Genomic DNA, 14,141 nt, shown 5'->3' with positions numbered 1-14,141 from the left:
TCAGCCTCCCAAAGTGCTAGGATTATAGGTGTGAGCCACTGTGCCCAGCCTCTGTTCCTTTAAATTCTCTCTCAAATGCATCATTCTTCTCAAGTCCCACTCCCACCATGTAGGCCCCATCTCCATCGCTCTCCCTGGCATCGCACAGCAGCACTATGCTTCTCACAGTCTCCTTACTGCTCATCTTTCCCCACTCCAATTCATCACACACAGGCCTCCAAGCTAATCTTTAAATGGCCCATAGCAGAACCTCAAAACATATTAGCTTAAACAGAATGAAAAGTAACTAGTGAAGCTCCTGGCTCCTTGAGCTTCTGGTTTAGCTCCGAGAGCTATGTGCTTAGCAACTATGGTCTCTGCATTCTCTTCTCTACTCAACCACATTTCTGCTGAAATGACTTTCTAGGTAGGTGCAGGATTGAGGGAGGTTATCACTTGCCAAGTGGTAAAAGGCACATTCGAACTTTAAGAAGCTGGCAATGTCCTGAAAGCTAGAATTTGGCTGGGGTAGGGGGTCGGGGGGACAGGGGTGAGTAATGAGGACAAAGACATTAGATTAGAGAAATGGTCCTAAAATTTCTCCAAAGAGAGCAGAAAGTATAGTTCCTGCTTTACTCTGTCAGTGTTGCCATCAGTGCTTCACTGACACCCCAAAGCCTATGATAGGCTCCTATGCTCTCTGGCAGGTACCCACCAGCTACACTTACCAGAATCCGGTGATCAAACTGCACCGTGGTGGGATTCTCAAAAACATTCCTCAGGATGGGGGAGAAGGTAAAGAGGTCCTCTGGGATCCAGGATTCTCCCATTTTGGGAAAGGAGTTGTAAACAAGCCCAGCATCTAGCCCTGCCACAAAAGCCCCTGTATTCCAAGGTAAATGGTATTTATTAAAATGAGAAGAAGAGGAGACCAAATACTAGTTCTGACATAGAAAAAGTCTGTTATCCCTGAGTTAAACTAAGGGAACAGTCAGAGAACAATAGAAAGATCTACAACAGAGGTTCTCCAACAGGGAAGACACATCACAATCACCATGGAAACTTCAAATCTCTGCATCCTTACCTGCTCCCACCCTAAGATTCTGCTTCCTCTAGAGAAGTGCAGTAGAGGCTGCGGTGTGGGGGGAGGGGGAGAGGCTTACTAGCTTAGAAAAATTCCCTTAGTGATTTTGATGCCCTCTTGACCCCGCCACTGAGTGCTACTGATTTATTTTAGAAATGCTCTCCCACAGATGTCTGCATGACTGACTCTCTTACTTCCCCAGCTTCCACTCAGATGTCACCTTACCAAAGAGATTTCGCTTGATGATCCTATATAAAATGGTACTCCCCTAGCACACTTTCTGTCTCCTGACCCTAATTTATTTTTCTTCATGGCACTAAATATCATCAAACACATTATGTTTCCATTGTGCATTATCTGTCTTCCCCAAATGCTCAATAAATGTTTGTTGACTGAACATGGAAGTGAGAAAAATCCCAAAACTTATAAACTAAATCCTGGATAAACAAATAAAGAGGGTATTCATGAATTAATGGATGTCTGATCTATTATTTATTATCAAAGAAAATCCAGAAATGTTTGGGTCACACTCCCTTTTCTCTTTCTTTTTTTTTGAGACGGAGTCTGGCTCTGTCCCCCAGGCTGGAGTGCAGTGGCACGATCTCAGCTCACTGCAATCTCTGCCACCAGGGTTCATGTGATTCTCCTGCCTCAGCCTCCCGAGTAGCTGGGACTATAGGTGCCCGCCCTTTGGTAGAGACGAGGTTTCACCATGTTGACCAGCCTGGTCTCAAGCTCCCAACCTCAGGTGATCCGCCTGCCTCAGCCTCCCAAAGTGCTGGGATTACAGGCATGAGCCACCGCGCCCGGCCTTTTTTTCTTTTTTTTGAGTCAGGGTCTTGCTCTGTCACCCAGGCTGGAGTGCAGCAGTGCAATCTCAGCTCACTGCAGCCTCGACCTCCTGGGCTCAAGCAATCCTTCGGCTTCAGCCCCCTGAGTAGCTGAGACTACAGGCACACAACACCACACATGGGTAATTTTTGTATTTTTTGTAGAGATGAGGTTTTACCATGTTCCCCAGGCTGGTCTTGAACTCCCTGGCTCAAGCAATCCACCTGCCTCAGCATCCCAAAGTGCTGGAATTACAGGTGTGAGCTACCATGCCCAACCCACTCCATATTTTTTTAAAACGTCCCTTATGAAGCAAAAATTCATGCTCTTTGCCAAAAATAAAAGTGCTGAGTGGCTCATTGGTTTGAATCAGTATTATTTTTATTCCAGAGCAGTGCTATCAATAGAACATTCTGTGAGAGTGGAAGTGTTCTATATTTGCGCCGTCCAATACACTAGCCCCTAGCCACATGTGCCTATGGAGCATCTGAAATGTTGCTAGTGTGAATGAAGAACTACATTTTAAATTTTATTTAACCTTAATTAATTTAAGTTTCAATATCCACATGAGGCTACGGACTCCTCTACTGGATAGTGCAGTTCTCAAATGAGAGCAGCAGAGGTGGAAGTGTGGTTTAAAGAATGAAAAAAGCCAGGCGTGGTAGCTCATGCCTGTAATCCCAGCACTTTGGGAGGCTAAGGCGGGTGGATCACCTCAGGTCAGAAGTTGGAGGCCAGCCTGGCCAACATGGTGAGAACCCCTCTCTACTCAAAGTACAAAAATTAGCTGTGCGTGGTGTCGTGCACCTGTAATCCCAGCTACTTGGGAGGCTGAGGCACGAGAATTGCTTGGACTCGGGAGGCAGAGGTTGCAGTGAGCTGAGATCACACCACTGCACTCCAGCCTGGGCAACAGAGTGAGACTCGGTCTCAAAAAAAAAGAATGAAAAAATCCTGTGTTGGTCTCTCTGTGCTAATGAACTCTCCACCTGCAACCATCTCTGAGGGCAAGCCTTTTGTCTGACCCATCTTGATGTAATGTGATGATAACAATAATGTTTATATAATAGTAACAGCTAACACTTATGTAGCCTTTGCTGCATGCTAACAACTATTCTACACATTTCACATTTAGCAGTCATACTGTTGTCATAATCTCCATTTTACACATAAGGTCTCTAAGGCCCAGAGAGGTTACAGAGCTTGCAAAGGTCATACAGTTCACAGGTAGTGAAGCCAGGATTTGAACCTAAGCCATCTGGATCTAGGTAGATGTTCAATATTTTTGTTCAATTGACAGTAAAATAGAATTTTTGGAAGAGAGAAAGGAACAGGAAACAGTGGGTGAAGATAGTGGGAATGAGAGAAACAGATGTGAAAAGGAAATATAAAGATGCAGGAGGACGAGGCAAAGCGTTAGGCAAGAGGTCCCAGCTTAGAGTGCGATGCAAACAGGTCATCTTTGATAAGCTGAGTCCTACCTGAGAGAGCCGTAAGGAACACCAGACCTGCTGTTCCATGAGCAAATCGTCTCAACCATAAGAGTGCACGGGTTTCAGGCAACTAAACAAGAAAAAACATCATTCAGTTAAACTGTGTTTCAGGAACAATGAGAGGCACCAAAGATCTCCAAGGCCAAACCCAAGTGACAAATTAAGATCGGAGCTTCTCTGACCCCTAGACTAAGTTAAGTACTTCTGGCAGATATTCTGTTCCAACATGTACTGTATTTTATTGTAATTATACTTCTACCCCACAAGTTTTGTGAAGGCAGGAACTGCCATCTTTTTTACTACAGCAATCTTAGCCTAGTGATTGGCACATAGGTACTCATTATGTATCTGTTCAAAATCTGAATGATTTACATTATTCAGGAAGCAATGCTTCATCATGGTTGAAAGAATGTAGCTTAAGATCAGGACTGGATTTTCATGTGTGTGATATTAGTGCTTAGCAAATATAGTCAGAATCGAAATTGCATAAAATGCTTAGAGATTCCTGCATTTAGTGTTTTTGATAAAATGTTTTTATTCTTAATACCATCAACTTCTAATACTAATCAGTGAATCATCAAATATGAATAAGAACTTTATAAACAGGTTACTATAAAGATACAAAGGAGTTATGTCAGAATGCTACCCTCAAATGGCTTACACTCTATATGAAAAGTTAGGTATCATTACTAACATATCATATGATCAGCACTGTCCAATAGAACTTTCTGTGACGATGGAAAAGTTCTATCATCTACCTAAGAAGAGCTTGAAACATGGCTAGTATGACTGAAAATTAAATTAAAAATGAACTTTATTTAAGTATAAAGTTTAAGTAAACAAAAAGCTTATGTAAATAAAGTTAATTTTATTTAATTAAAAATTTTTTTTTCTCACTTTGTCGCTCAGACTGGGTTGCAGTGGTGCAATCTTGGCTCACTGCAACTTCCACCTCCCAGGCTCAAGTGATTCGCCTGCCTCAGCCTCCCAAGTAACTGGGATTACAGGCGCATGCCACTGTTGCCCAGCTAATTTTTTAACTTTTAGTAGAGACGGGGTTTCACCATGTTGCCCAGGCTGGTCTCGAACTCCTGACCTCAAATGATCCACCCACCTCAGCCTCCCAAAGTGCTGGGATTACAGGCGTGAGCCACCGTGCCCAGCCTTAATTAATTAAAATTTAAATAGCCATATGTAGTTAGTAGCTACTGTGTTCGACAGCATAGCACTATATGGTTCATTGGCTAGCATCTCAAATCCTTTTTGTAATTAGGTGAATCTAAACAAACAGAGAAAAACAATTAATTGATAAAGTCATCAGTAATCTTTAAGAGTACAATTTCAGCAGCAAGAGTGTGTGGGTTTATGTGTAAGTGTGGGTAAATGTGAAAGTGTGTATGTATTGGGTTGGGTGAGGAAGATAATTACAGGGATTGAAAAGAAGGAATAGATTGTCAGGAAGCAACAGCTATAGATGCAGACAAAATGAATCCATTAAAATGAATTCATTTTAGAAGTCTGAATTAAAATGAATTCATTTTAGAAGTTTGGCTTTGACGGGCACGGTGGCTCACACCTGTAATCCCAGCACTTTGGGAGGCTAAGGCGGGTGGATCACCTGAAGTCAGGAGTTCAAAAGCAGCCCAGTCAACACGGCAAAACCCCGTCTCTACTAAAAATACAAAAAAATTAGCCAGGCATGGTGGTGTGCACCTGTAGTACCAGTTACTCAGGAGGCTGAGGCAGGAGAATTGCTTGAACCCGGGAGGTGGAGGTTGCAGGAGCTGAGGTCACACCACTGCACTCCAGCCTGGGCAACACAGCAAGACTCCATCTCAAATAAATAAAAGAAGTTTGGCTTTGAAAGTCAGGAGACTTTCAAATAATTCCTTATGTTTCAGATGTGGAATTACTCAGTGGTTGTCTACTATATCAATATTTCAACCCAATTTGGCTTCTCTGTGGGAATGACTGCCAAGACAACATGTCCGGTCCTTACTGGAATCTAGCTACTGGCTCCAAGTAGCTAACGGATGATTCGACTCAAGAGTCCTGCTGTCATCTCAAACTTTTCTCCAGGAACAGCTTACTCAGGTCAACCCATGATTTCAATACCTAATATAAGACTCTTTTTTTTTTTTTTTGAGATGGAGTTTCGCTCTTGTTGCCCAGGCTAGAGTGCAATGGAACCATCTTGGCTCACCGCAACCTCTGCCTCCCGGATTCAAGCAATTCTCCTGCCTCAGCCTCTCAAGTAGCTGGAATTACAGGCATGCGCCACCACACCTGGCTAATTTTGTATTTTTAGTAGAGATGGGTTTCTCCATGTTGGTCAGGCTGGTCTCAAACTCCTGACCTCAGGTGATATGCCTGCTTCTGCCTCCCAAAGTGCTGGGATTACAGGCGGGAGCCACTGCGCCTGGCCAAGCCTCATTTAAAAAAAAATTCTAGGCAAAAAAAATGTCCTATAAGGGTGTGGTGTCTTGAGACCTCTATTATTAATGAAGGTCTCAAAAATATGTCATACCTTGCTTTGAAATCAAAGCATGAAGTGAAAAGCTAGTATTTTCCTTTAATCAGCAAACAGAAAAATACTTCAGACAAAATCACTAAGGTTTACTATATTATTAGACTTAACTGGCAGGTCCCCATTTAACAAACAATACAATATGGCTCTTGTCCACACCAGAAGTTCAGAAACACCTCTGTTCTGATCTTCCTCACTTTGCCATCCGCCATCCCCTCTGGGCGTCAGACATAAAGTGACTGGGATATTTCTTGTTGTTGGTACTCCCTCCCAATCTATTTTTCAATTTGTTTCACCTTTCCCAATAGAAAATGTTGGCAAAATATTCACCTCCTATATGATTCAGCAATTCTACTTCTAGATATATATCCAAAAGAATTGAAAGCAGGGTCTTGAAGACATATTTGCACACAACTCTTACCTTGTGTGGAGGGAGCAGCAGTGAGAGCGAGGTCCATAAGCTGGCACAATAAAGAACCAGGGCTGATCCCAGGTGGGCAGCGAGGCGGTACTGACTGACCCGAGGGATGTCATGGGAGTCTGGTTTTTCTTCTAGTCCGCTTTTCACCATATACCATCCCAAGAGACCCTAGAATCCCCAAGAGATGGAGCAAACAAAACAAGGTTAAAATGATCTGTTCAACTTTCTTTTTTTTTTTTTTTTTTGAGACAGAGTCTTGCTCTGTCACCAGGCTGGAGTGCAGTGGTGTGATCTCGGCTCACTGCAACCTCCGCCTCCCGGGTTCAAGGGATTCCCCTGCCTCAGCCTCCTGAGTAGCTGGGATTACAGGTGCCTGTCACCACGCCCGGCTAATTTTTGTATTTTTAGTAGAGATGGGGTTTCACCATGTTGGCCAGATGGTGTCGATCTCTTGACCTTGTGATCCGCCCACCTCGGCCTCCCAAAGTACTGGGATTACAGGCGTGAGCCACCATGCCCAGCCTAATCTAATCTGTTCAACTTTACGGAAGAAGTGAGCTAACAGGAGTACTCTCTAACCCACCCCTCCTCTTTCCATACCCTCCCCAATATGCAGTGTCCCAGGATTCATGACTTATCCACAATTCTTCAGATATCACCATTAATACTTAACTACTATTTAGATCTGAAGTGTCCAATCTTTTGGCTTCCCTGGGCCACACTGGAAAAAGAATTGTCTTGGGCCATGCATAAAATACACTAACACTAACAATAGCTGATGAGCTTTAAGAAAAAAAAAAAAAGGTCCATGGATATATCTCATAAAACTAGATTGAATGTTCTGGAGAAACTTTAAGGTAAATGCTTAAAAACATCTACTATCAAGTTAGGTTGGAATAAGACAATTATAAAAGTTTCAGGGGAAAATCATAAAAATCAGTAAGGTTTTGCATGCAGATTGCTTTGCAAATATCTAAGTTCCCACTCCTCTTTAAGCAAAAGCACAGTTTATGGGGATATAAGAAACCTGCAGTTGAAGGCCAATCTGGGGATGCATAGTCAAAGAAAAGGCCTTGATTTTTTAAAAGCTGGTAATGAACGTACAGATTTAAGCTTAAAAGTTTATGGTATGTATCATATTCTATGATTCTCTGCTTTAACTGGCTTTTTCAATTAACCAAACAACTGTCAGTTCCAATCATATGAGATCAGACAGCCCTTTCACCCCCACTTGCCCAGCTCAGTAGAATCAGGTCAAAGAGGTGGATTCTGCCACTTCTAAATATATACTCTTCCGGAAATCTTTTTGAGCATTTCTCTCCCCTTTCAAGATTACCCTGGATATTCTAATTACCTTGATTTCAACTGCATGAGACATTGAAAGATGAAGACATACACAGTGTGATTTACTAGCCCACTTTCTTCTCCCATACCTCATCTGACATCTTCAATTTCTGCCTCCCAAATAGTCCATTTTCAGTGTTGGCTCATTTTTGTAATTCTAAAATGTTAACTTTCATTTTGTTCTACCTGCCTTTCTCTTGTTACTATTAGACTTTGATTAATGTTTAACGATTACCTGTTTCTGCTGCCTCTATTTCTTCTCTCTCATCTCCCTCCTTAATCCCTTTTTTTTTTTTTTTTTTTTTTTGAGACAGAGTCTTGCTCTGTTGCCCAGGCTGGAGTGCAGTGGTGCAACCTCGGGTCACTGCAACCTCCGCCTCCCAGGTTCAAGCAATTCTCCTGCCTCAGCCTCCCAAGTAGCTGGGCCTACAGGCCCACACCAACACGCCCAGCTAATTTTGGTATTTTAGGTAGAGACAGGGTTTCAATATGTTGGCCAGGCTGGTCTGGAACTCCTGACCTCAAGTGATCTAGCCATCTCAGCTTCCCAAAATGTTGGGATTACAGATGTGAGCCACTGCGCCCGGCCTTAATCCCTTCTAATTGGCTCACTTTCTTACCACTTCTGAGTTAAATTAACCAATTAGCTTCCTCCTGATTAAATTTTGATGATGTTTCTTTGATGCTCTGATAATCTCCTTTAGGATCTCTATACCTTGACCCAAATACTCCTATGTGTCTTCTCTCTTAATTCCTGGCTCAGTTTCACCCAACTTTTTTTTTTTTTTCCATCATCCTAGCAGTACTAACCTGCTAATTGTGGGAATCTTTCCTTAAGAGGCGCTCAACTTACATGATTTTAATTGCCATTTATATATGAATCTCTCTCAGCTACATGGATATTCTATAATCTTTCATCCCACAAAGTGTTTCTCTCTTTTGGAATTTTCCTGTATGCTTCTGTAGCATTCTAGCACAGGGATCCCACTTTCTTACAGCAGACAAGTTAGAAAAAGGGAAGAGACAAGAACCTAGGGAGGCACCTATGATGGGAAACAAACTACTTCCTGCAGCACATGAAAATATACTACTGAGTGCTTACTGATTCCAGGCACAAAGCTAAGTACTTTAAATATGGATTATCTCATTTAATATTTACACAACTGGGCCGGGTGCGGTGGCTCAAGCCTGTAATCTCAGCACTTTGGTGTCCGGAGCTGCGCGCCCCGGCCATAGCAAATAATAATGATTAAACGCCCGAGCTCTATTCCTTTCCACCTTCTACCTCCTCCCTAGATTTGTTGTTTCTCTTTTGTATCAATACCTCATAAAAGATGGCGCTCTTCCTGCTGCTTCTTCACTTGTTTTTCCCCGCGGCTGCGAAAATTGTTACTTTGTAGCGCAGGCACCATCCCGCGCCCGGGAAAATTACCAACTGACAGCGCAGGTGCAACATGACCTTCGACCAGAGAAACCAATACCTACTTGGTCACGCCCTCTGCGATGAGATCATCTCCACCTCTGGCCCAACCCCTTCCCCTCCAAGTGTATATAAGGCACTGCATTACTGCCATTAAACGAGACTTGATCAGAGCACTGTCTTGTCTCCGTTTCTCGTGTCTCTTGTCCCCCAAATTCCCACTCCCTCCTCCAGGGCCTGCTTCGACGATCCCGCGGGCCGGGATACTTTGGGAGGCCAAGACGGGCGGATCATGAGGTCAGGAGATTAAGACCATCCTGGCTAACATGGTGAAACCCCATCTCTACTAAAAAAAAAAAAAACACAAAAAACTAGCCAGGTGAGGTAGCAGGCGCCTGTAGTCCCAGCTACTCGGGAGGCTGAGGCAGGAGAATGGTGTAACCCTGGGAGGCAGAGCTTGCACTGAGCTGAGATCCGGCCACTGCACTCCAGCCTGGGCGACAGAGCCAGACTCTGTCTCAAAAAAAAAAAAAAAAAAGAATTTACACAACTGTACATGGTGGCACTGTTATTATCCCCATTTACAGGTAAAGAAATCATAGCTTTCAGAGGTTAGGTAATTTACCTTACTAAGTGTCAGAGCTGGGGCTTGAAGCTAGGCCTGTGACACTAAAATGCATGCTCTTACCTACTCTATTAAAGTGACTCAGATTATTTCCTTAAAAACAATGCCAACTAGGGGCCAGGCGTGGTGCGGTGGCTCACGCCTGTAATCCCAGCACTTTGGGAGGCCGAGGCAGGCAGATCATGAGGTCAGGAAATCCAGACCATCCTGGCTAACATGGTGAAACCCCGTTTCTACTAAAAATACAAAAAATTAGCTAGGTGTGGTGGCGGGTGCCTGTAGTCCCAGCTACCGGGAGGCTGAGGCAGGAGAATGGCGTGAACCCGGGAGGCAGAGCTGCACTTCAGCCTGGGCGACAGAGCAAGACTCTGTCGCAAAAAAAAAAAAAAAAAAAAAAAAAAAAAAATGCCAACTAGGAAGCTCCTGGGAGCATGTCTAGTTTCTCAACCTCGAATAAATCTTACCTGGAAGCAGACGAGGCCACAGAGGGCAAGAACACGTCCTTTCATGCCACGGCTGAGCCAGCCCTTTCTCCAAAAGTAGGCAGCAGGCAAGATGTACGCAAGGCCTACAAGGCGACCCCACATTCGGTGTGAGTACTCCATGTACCAGATGAACTTGAATTCTGTCAGTGTCATATCATGATTCAAGCTGGGTGAAATGGAAAGTCGAAAAAGAAGAAGGAGGAAACATCCTTCTGATTTTTATTTTCTTATGGAACGCAAAAACTTTCTTTCTCAGTCCTGCAACTTGGTAGGTCTGCCCTCTTCCTCATCAACGACCTCAGGATGACTTTGGATTTGGAGGCTTAGAAGAGAAGCTGACTAAACATAACTGAACCAAAGATCATGAAATAATCTAACCATTCTGAAGGGTTTAAGTGCAAAAGATCAAATGGGCCTACTGGGATGTTTACCTAATGTTCTTTCATACTTACATTTTAAATTCTGGAAATTGCTGGTATCTTTGGAATTCTGCTTCCCATTCCTCTTGGCTTGTAGGTGGCTTCATCTCCTTTATTAAATGCCAATCTACCATCGAGAGGCCAGACTCCGTCAGCCTTAGGATGGGAAAGAAATGTTGGGGTGTATGTGTAAGGCTGGATTACTCACAAAAGGTTTATAGCAACAAGTGGATCTGAACTTAACCTCGTTAAAGGTAAACACAATTGTTTCCTCTTTTGAGACATTTCTCTCTCACTGCTTAGAATTTTGTCAGAAACAGCTGCCATCAGGTACAAATTTATTTACCCTTATATTCTCTCAATCCTTTTCTTTCTTTTTTATTTTTTTCCCCAATTCTTTCTTTCACTAGCATTCCTTGACAGGCAAACTCAACCCCTACAGCCAAAGCAATCTGTTCCAAATGCATAACCAACACTCCTTACCCAAGGAAAAGAGATCTGTTACATGTATACCGGTTTAGATTCTTGGGTGAATTTAAAGACAATACATTCAAATTTGTTGCACTTGCTCATAACAACCTATATAACACATAAGGTATTTTGAAATAAGGGATGTGGGATGTGAAGAGAATTTGAGGAAGGTATATTTGATTAAAACCAGAAACTTTTTCACCAAAAGGAGTTAGGATTCCTAAAGTAAAAGGCTGATTTTAGGCCTGAGGCAAGAAATGTACAAGATGAGCTTGGAATATCTTGTCACGCTAGAAAGGAAGGAAGCTATCAAAGGTAATTAGGGCCCTGCCAAAAAGTCACTAAAGCCAATTTCAGGAGATGCCCACTGACTAAAGATGGGACAATCTGAGCAAATCACTAACACCATCATCACAACGAACTGAAACATTATCAAGTGTGTTTGAACCGATGATCTCATAATAAGCCTTAAAAATCCAAATGCTTTATTTGTTGCCTTTGGAGGATTTGGGGGACCAATTTATTATTTGGAAAATTGGTAAATAAAGGGAAAGAAGAATTAAGTATTTATCCTGCCTTTCCTATACAAATTATACCTTGGGATATCCAGATTGATGATGAGGGAAAGCTTTTTAGAGTTGAGCTAATAAAATGTTACAATTTTACTATGCTAATGAAACAATGGATCCAGGCGATGGTAATTAATGGCTGTTAACATCTATAACATACACCAGATATTCATGAATGTTCTATTCACCTACTGAAGTATTTTGCTCCCTCATCCCCAATTTGAATCTGATCAAACAACTACTCATTCACAGGAAGTAGAGGGGATAAAGGAACATGTTAAATATCACATAGTTATGCAATCAGCAAAATCTAGACTGTGCATAACCATAGGACAAATGACTCGAGTTTCCTCAGCAACTAAAAGAGGGGGAAAGGGAGGAATATCTAAATCTATAGTCTTTTCAAAGATTTAAATGAACCTAAGAAACATGAACCGATTGTGATGCACAGAACTTCTTTGGGTTTAATTCAAACAAACCGTAAAAAAAGTTTTGAGACAAACTTGGACTCTGATTGAAAGACAAAAGATACACAAACAATGCACAGGTACCAGTTAAGACATAAACCAGTCTTTATAGAAGGCTCCTACTAATAAAACACTTAAATGTTCTATAGCAGGGCAAGCCATCAGACGTGTTCCTTCTTTAAGGCCTCGGTTTCTCCATCTGTACAATAAGGGAGCTAGACTAGATGCTCTGTAAAATTCCTTTCTCCAACTGGGCGCGGTGGCTCATGCCTGTAATCCTGGCACTTTGGGAGGCCGAGGTGGCCAGATCACCTGAGGTCAGGAGTTCGAGATCAGCCTGGCCAACATGGTAAAACCCTGTCACTACTAAAAATACAAAAAATTAGCCGGATATGGTGGCATGCGCCTAGTCCCAGCTACTTGGGAGGCTGAGGCAGGAGAATTGCTTGAACTCAGGAGGCGGAGGTTGCAGTCAGCCGAGATCACACCACTGCACTCCAGCGTGGCCGACAGAGCGAGACTCTGTCTCAAAAAAAAAAAAAAATTCCTTTCTCCTCAGTCAACCTGTGCTTCTACTTATGATCAAAATACCTGACTCACTATGAGCAAATTACTCACCTAGTTACTCCACCAAGAATAACTGCTCCAGCCACTGTTCCACTGCAGACCAGGAGCCATCGGCCCACCACCCGCTCGGCAGCCTTTGAGGGAAGCGACACTGTACCCCTTCCAGATTGCAAAGCTACTTCAGAGATGGTGCTGTATTGCCCTGGCCTCAAAGGGCGCCTGATGCAATCACACTAAAGATCAAGATAGACAAATTACAACTGGCTAAACAGGGAATGGCTGCTACCCACACTCAACCCCATTCTGATTAGGGTGAAGTACCGTAGCATCCCCACAGCTATGTCTTGGTAAGTCATCATCTCTTATCTGGATTACTGCATCAACCTTCCAGCTGGTTTTCCAATTGGTTTCAAATCTAGCCTCACTCAAACCTATCCCCAACTACATGAATTTTCTCATCTCTGAATACTTCCCTCAGACTTCACTCTACTTACAGATATGGAATATTTTCTTTCACCTCTAGGTCTTTAAACATTTCTTCCTGGCTTGTACATTTCCTTTCGCCTGATTAATAATACCTACTGCAGATCTCTGCTTACATGTCACCTCCTCTGGGATTGTTCCCAGGCTCTTTAAGGTCTGCAATAGGTCACTCCCACAGCACACTGGACAGCCCTTAATATAATGTAATGTATAGTCAAGCATCACTTAACAACAGGGGCACATGTTCTGCCAAATGCGTTCTTAAGCAATTTCATCATTGTGTGAACCTCACAGAATGTACTTACACAAATCTAAAGGCTGGGTGTGGTGACTCACACTTGTAATCTCAGCACTTTGGGAGGCCGAGGCAGGGAGATCACTTGGGTCAGGAGTTTAAGACCAGCCTGGCCAAAATGGTGATATCCCATCTCTACCAAAAATACAAAAATTAGCTGGGCGTGGTAGCGTACGCTTGTAATCCCAGCTACTTGAGAGGCTGAAATGGCAGAATCACTTGAACCTGGGAGGCGGAGGTTGCAGTGAGCCAGTCTCACCACTGCACTCCAGCCTATGCGTTGATGCGAGACTCCACCTCTCAAAAAAAAAAAAAAAAAAAAAAAGAAGTACTTAGTGAAATCTAGATGATACAGCCTACTACACCCCTGAGGTATATGGTATGACTTATTGCTCTTAGGCTATAAATCTGTATGGCATGTTACGTACCAAATACTGTAACACAATGGTATTTGTTTATCTAAACATAGAACAATTACAGTAAAAATATGGTATAAAATATTTAAAAATGGGGCCAGGTGCAAAGGCTCATGCCTACAATTCCAAGGCTTTGGGAGGCCAAGGTGAGAGGATCACTTGAGGCCAGTAGTTCAAGACCAGCCTGGGCAATATAGCAAGACCCCCCGTCTCTATTTTTTTAAAAATTAGGCACAGTGTCACAC

At 42.9% G+C, this 14,141-nt stretch overlaps 1 protein-coding gene across 5 annotated transcripts in view; it reads right to left on the bottom strand.

Moving 5' to 3' along the window:
* Positions 1-14,141, bottom strand: part of LOC101026589 (cytochrome c oxidase assembly protein COX15 homolog) — a 62,201-nt gene that overhangs the window by 46,615 nt on the left and 1,445 nt on the right. For all 5 annotated transcript variants that reach the window (XM_009215140.4, XM_021943576.2, XM_003904109.5 and 2 more), the window contains exons 2-7: positions 12,754-12,935; positions 10,662-10,784; positions 10,189-10,375; positions 6,336-6,503; positions 3,376-3,457; positions 708-862 (exon numbers count right to left, since the gene is read on the bottom strand). In XM_009215140.4, coding sequence (XP_009213404.2) covers positions 708-862; positions 3,376-3,457; positions 6,336-6,503; positions 10,189-10,375; positions 10,662-10,784; positions 12,754-12,935 — 897 coding nt within the window. The remainder of the gene's footprint in view (positions 1-707; positions 863-3,375; positions 3,458-6,335; positions 6,504-10,188; positions 10,376-10,661; positions 10,785-12,753; positions 12,936-14,141) is intronic.

Source organism: Papio anubis, chromosome 11, assembly GCF_008728515.1.
Source record: "Papio anubis isolate 15944 chromosome 11, Panubis1.0, whole genome shotgun sequence".
In the NCBI taxonomy this organism is placed as follows: Eukaryota; Metazoa; Chordata; class Mammalia; order Primates; family Cercopithecidae; genus Papio; species Papio anubis.
This window is presented reverse-complemented; position numbering and strand designations above follow the sequence as displayed.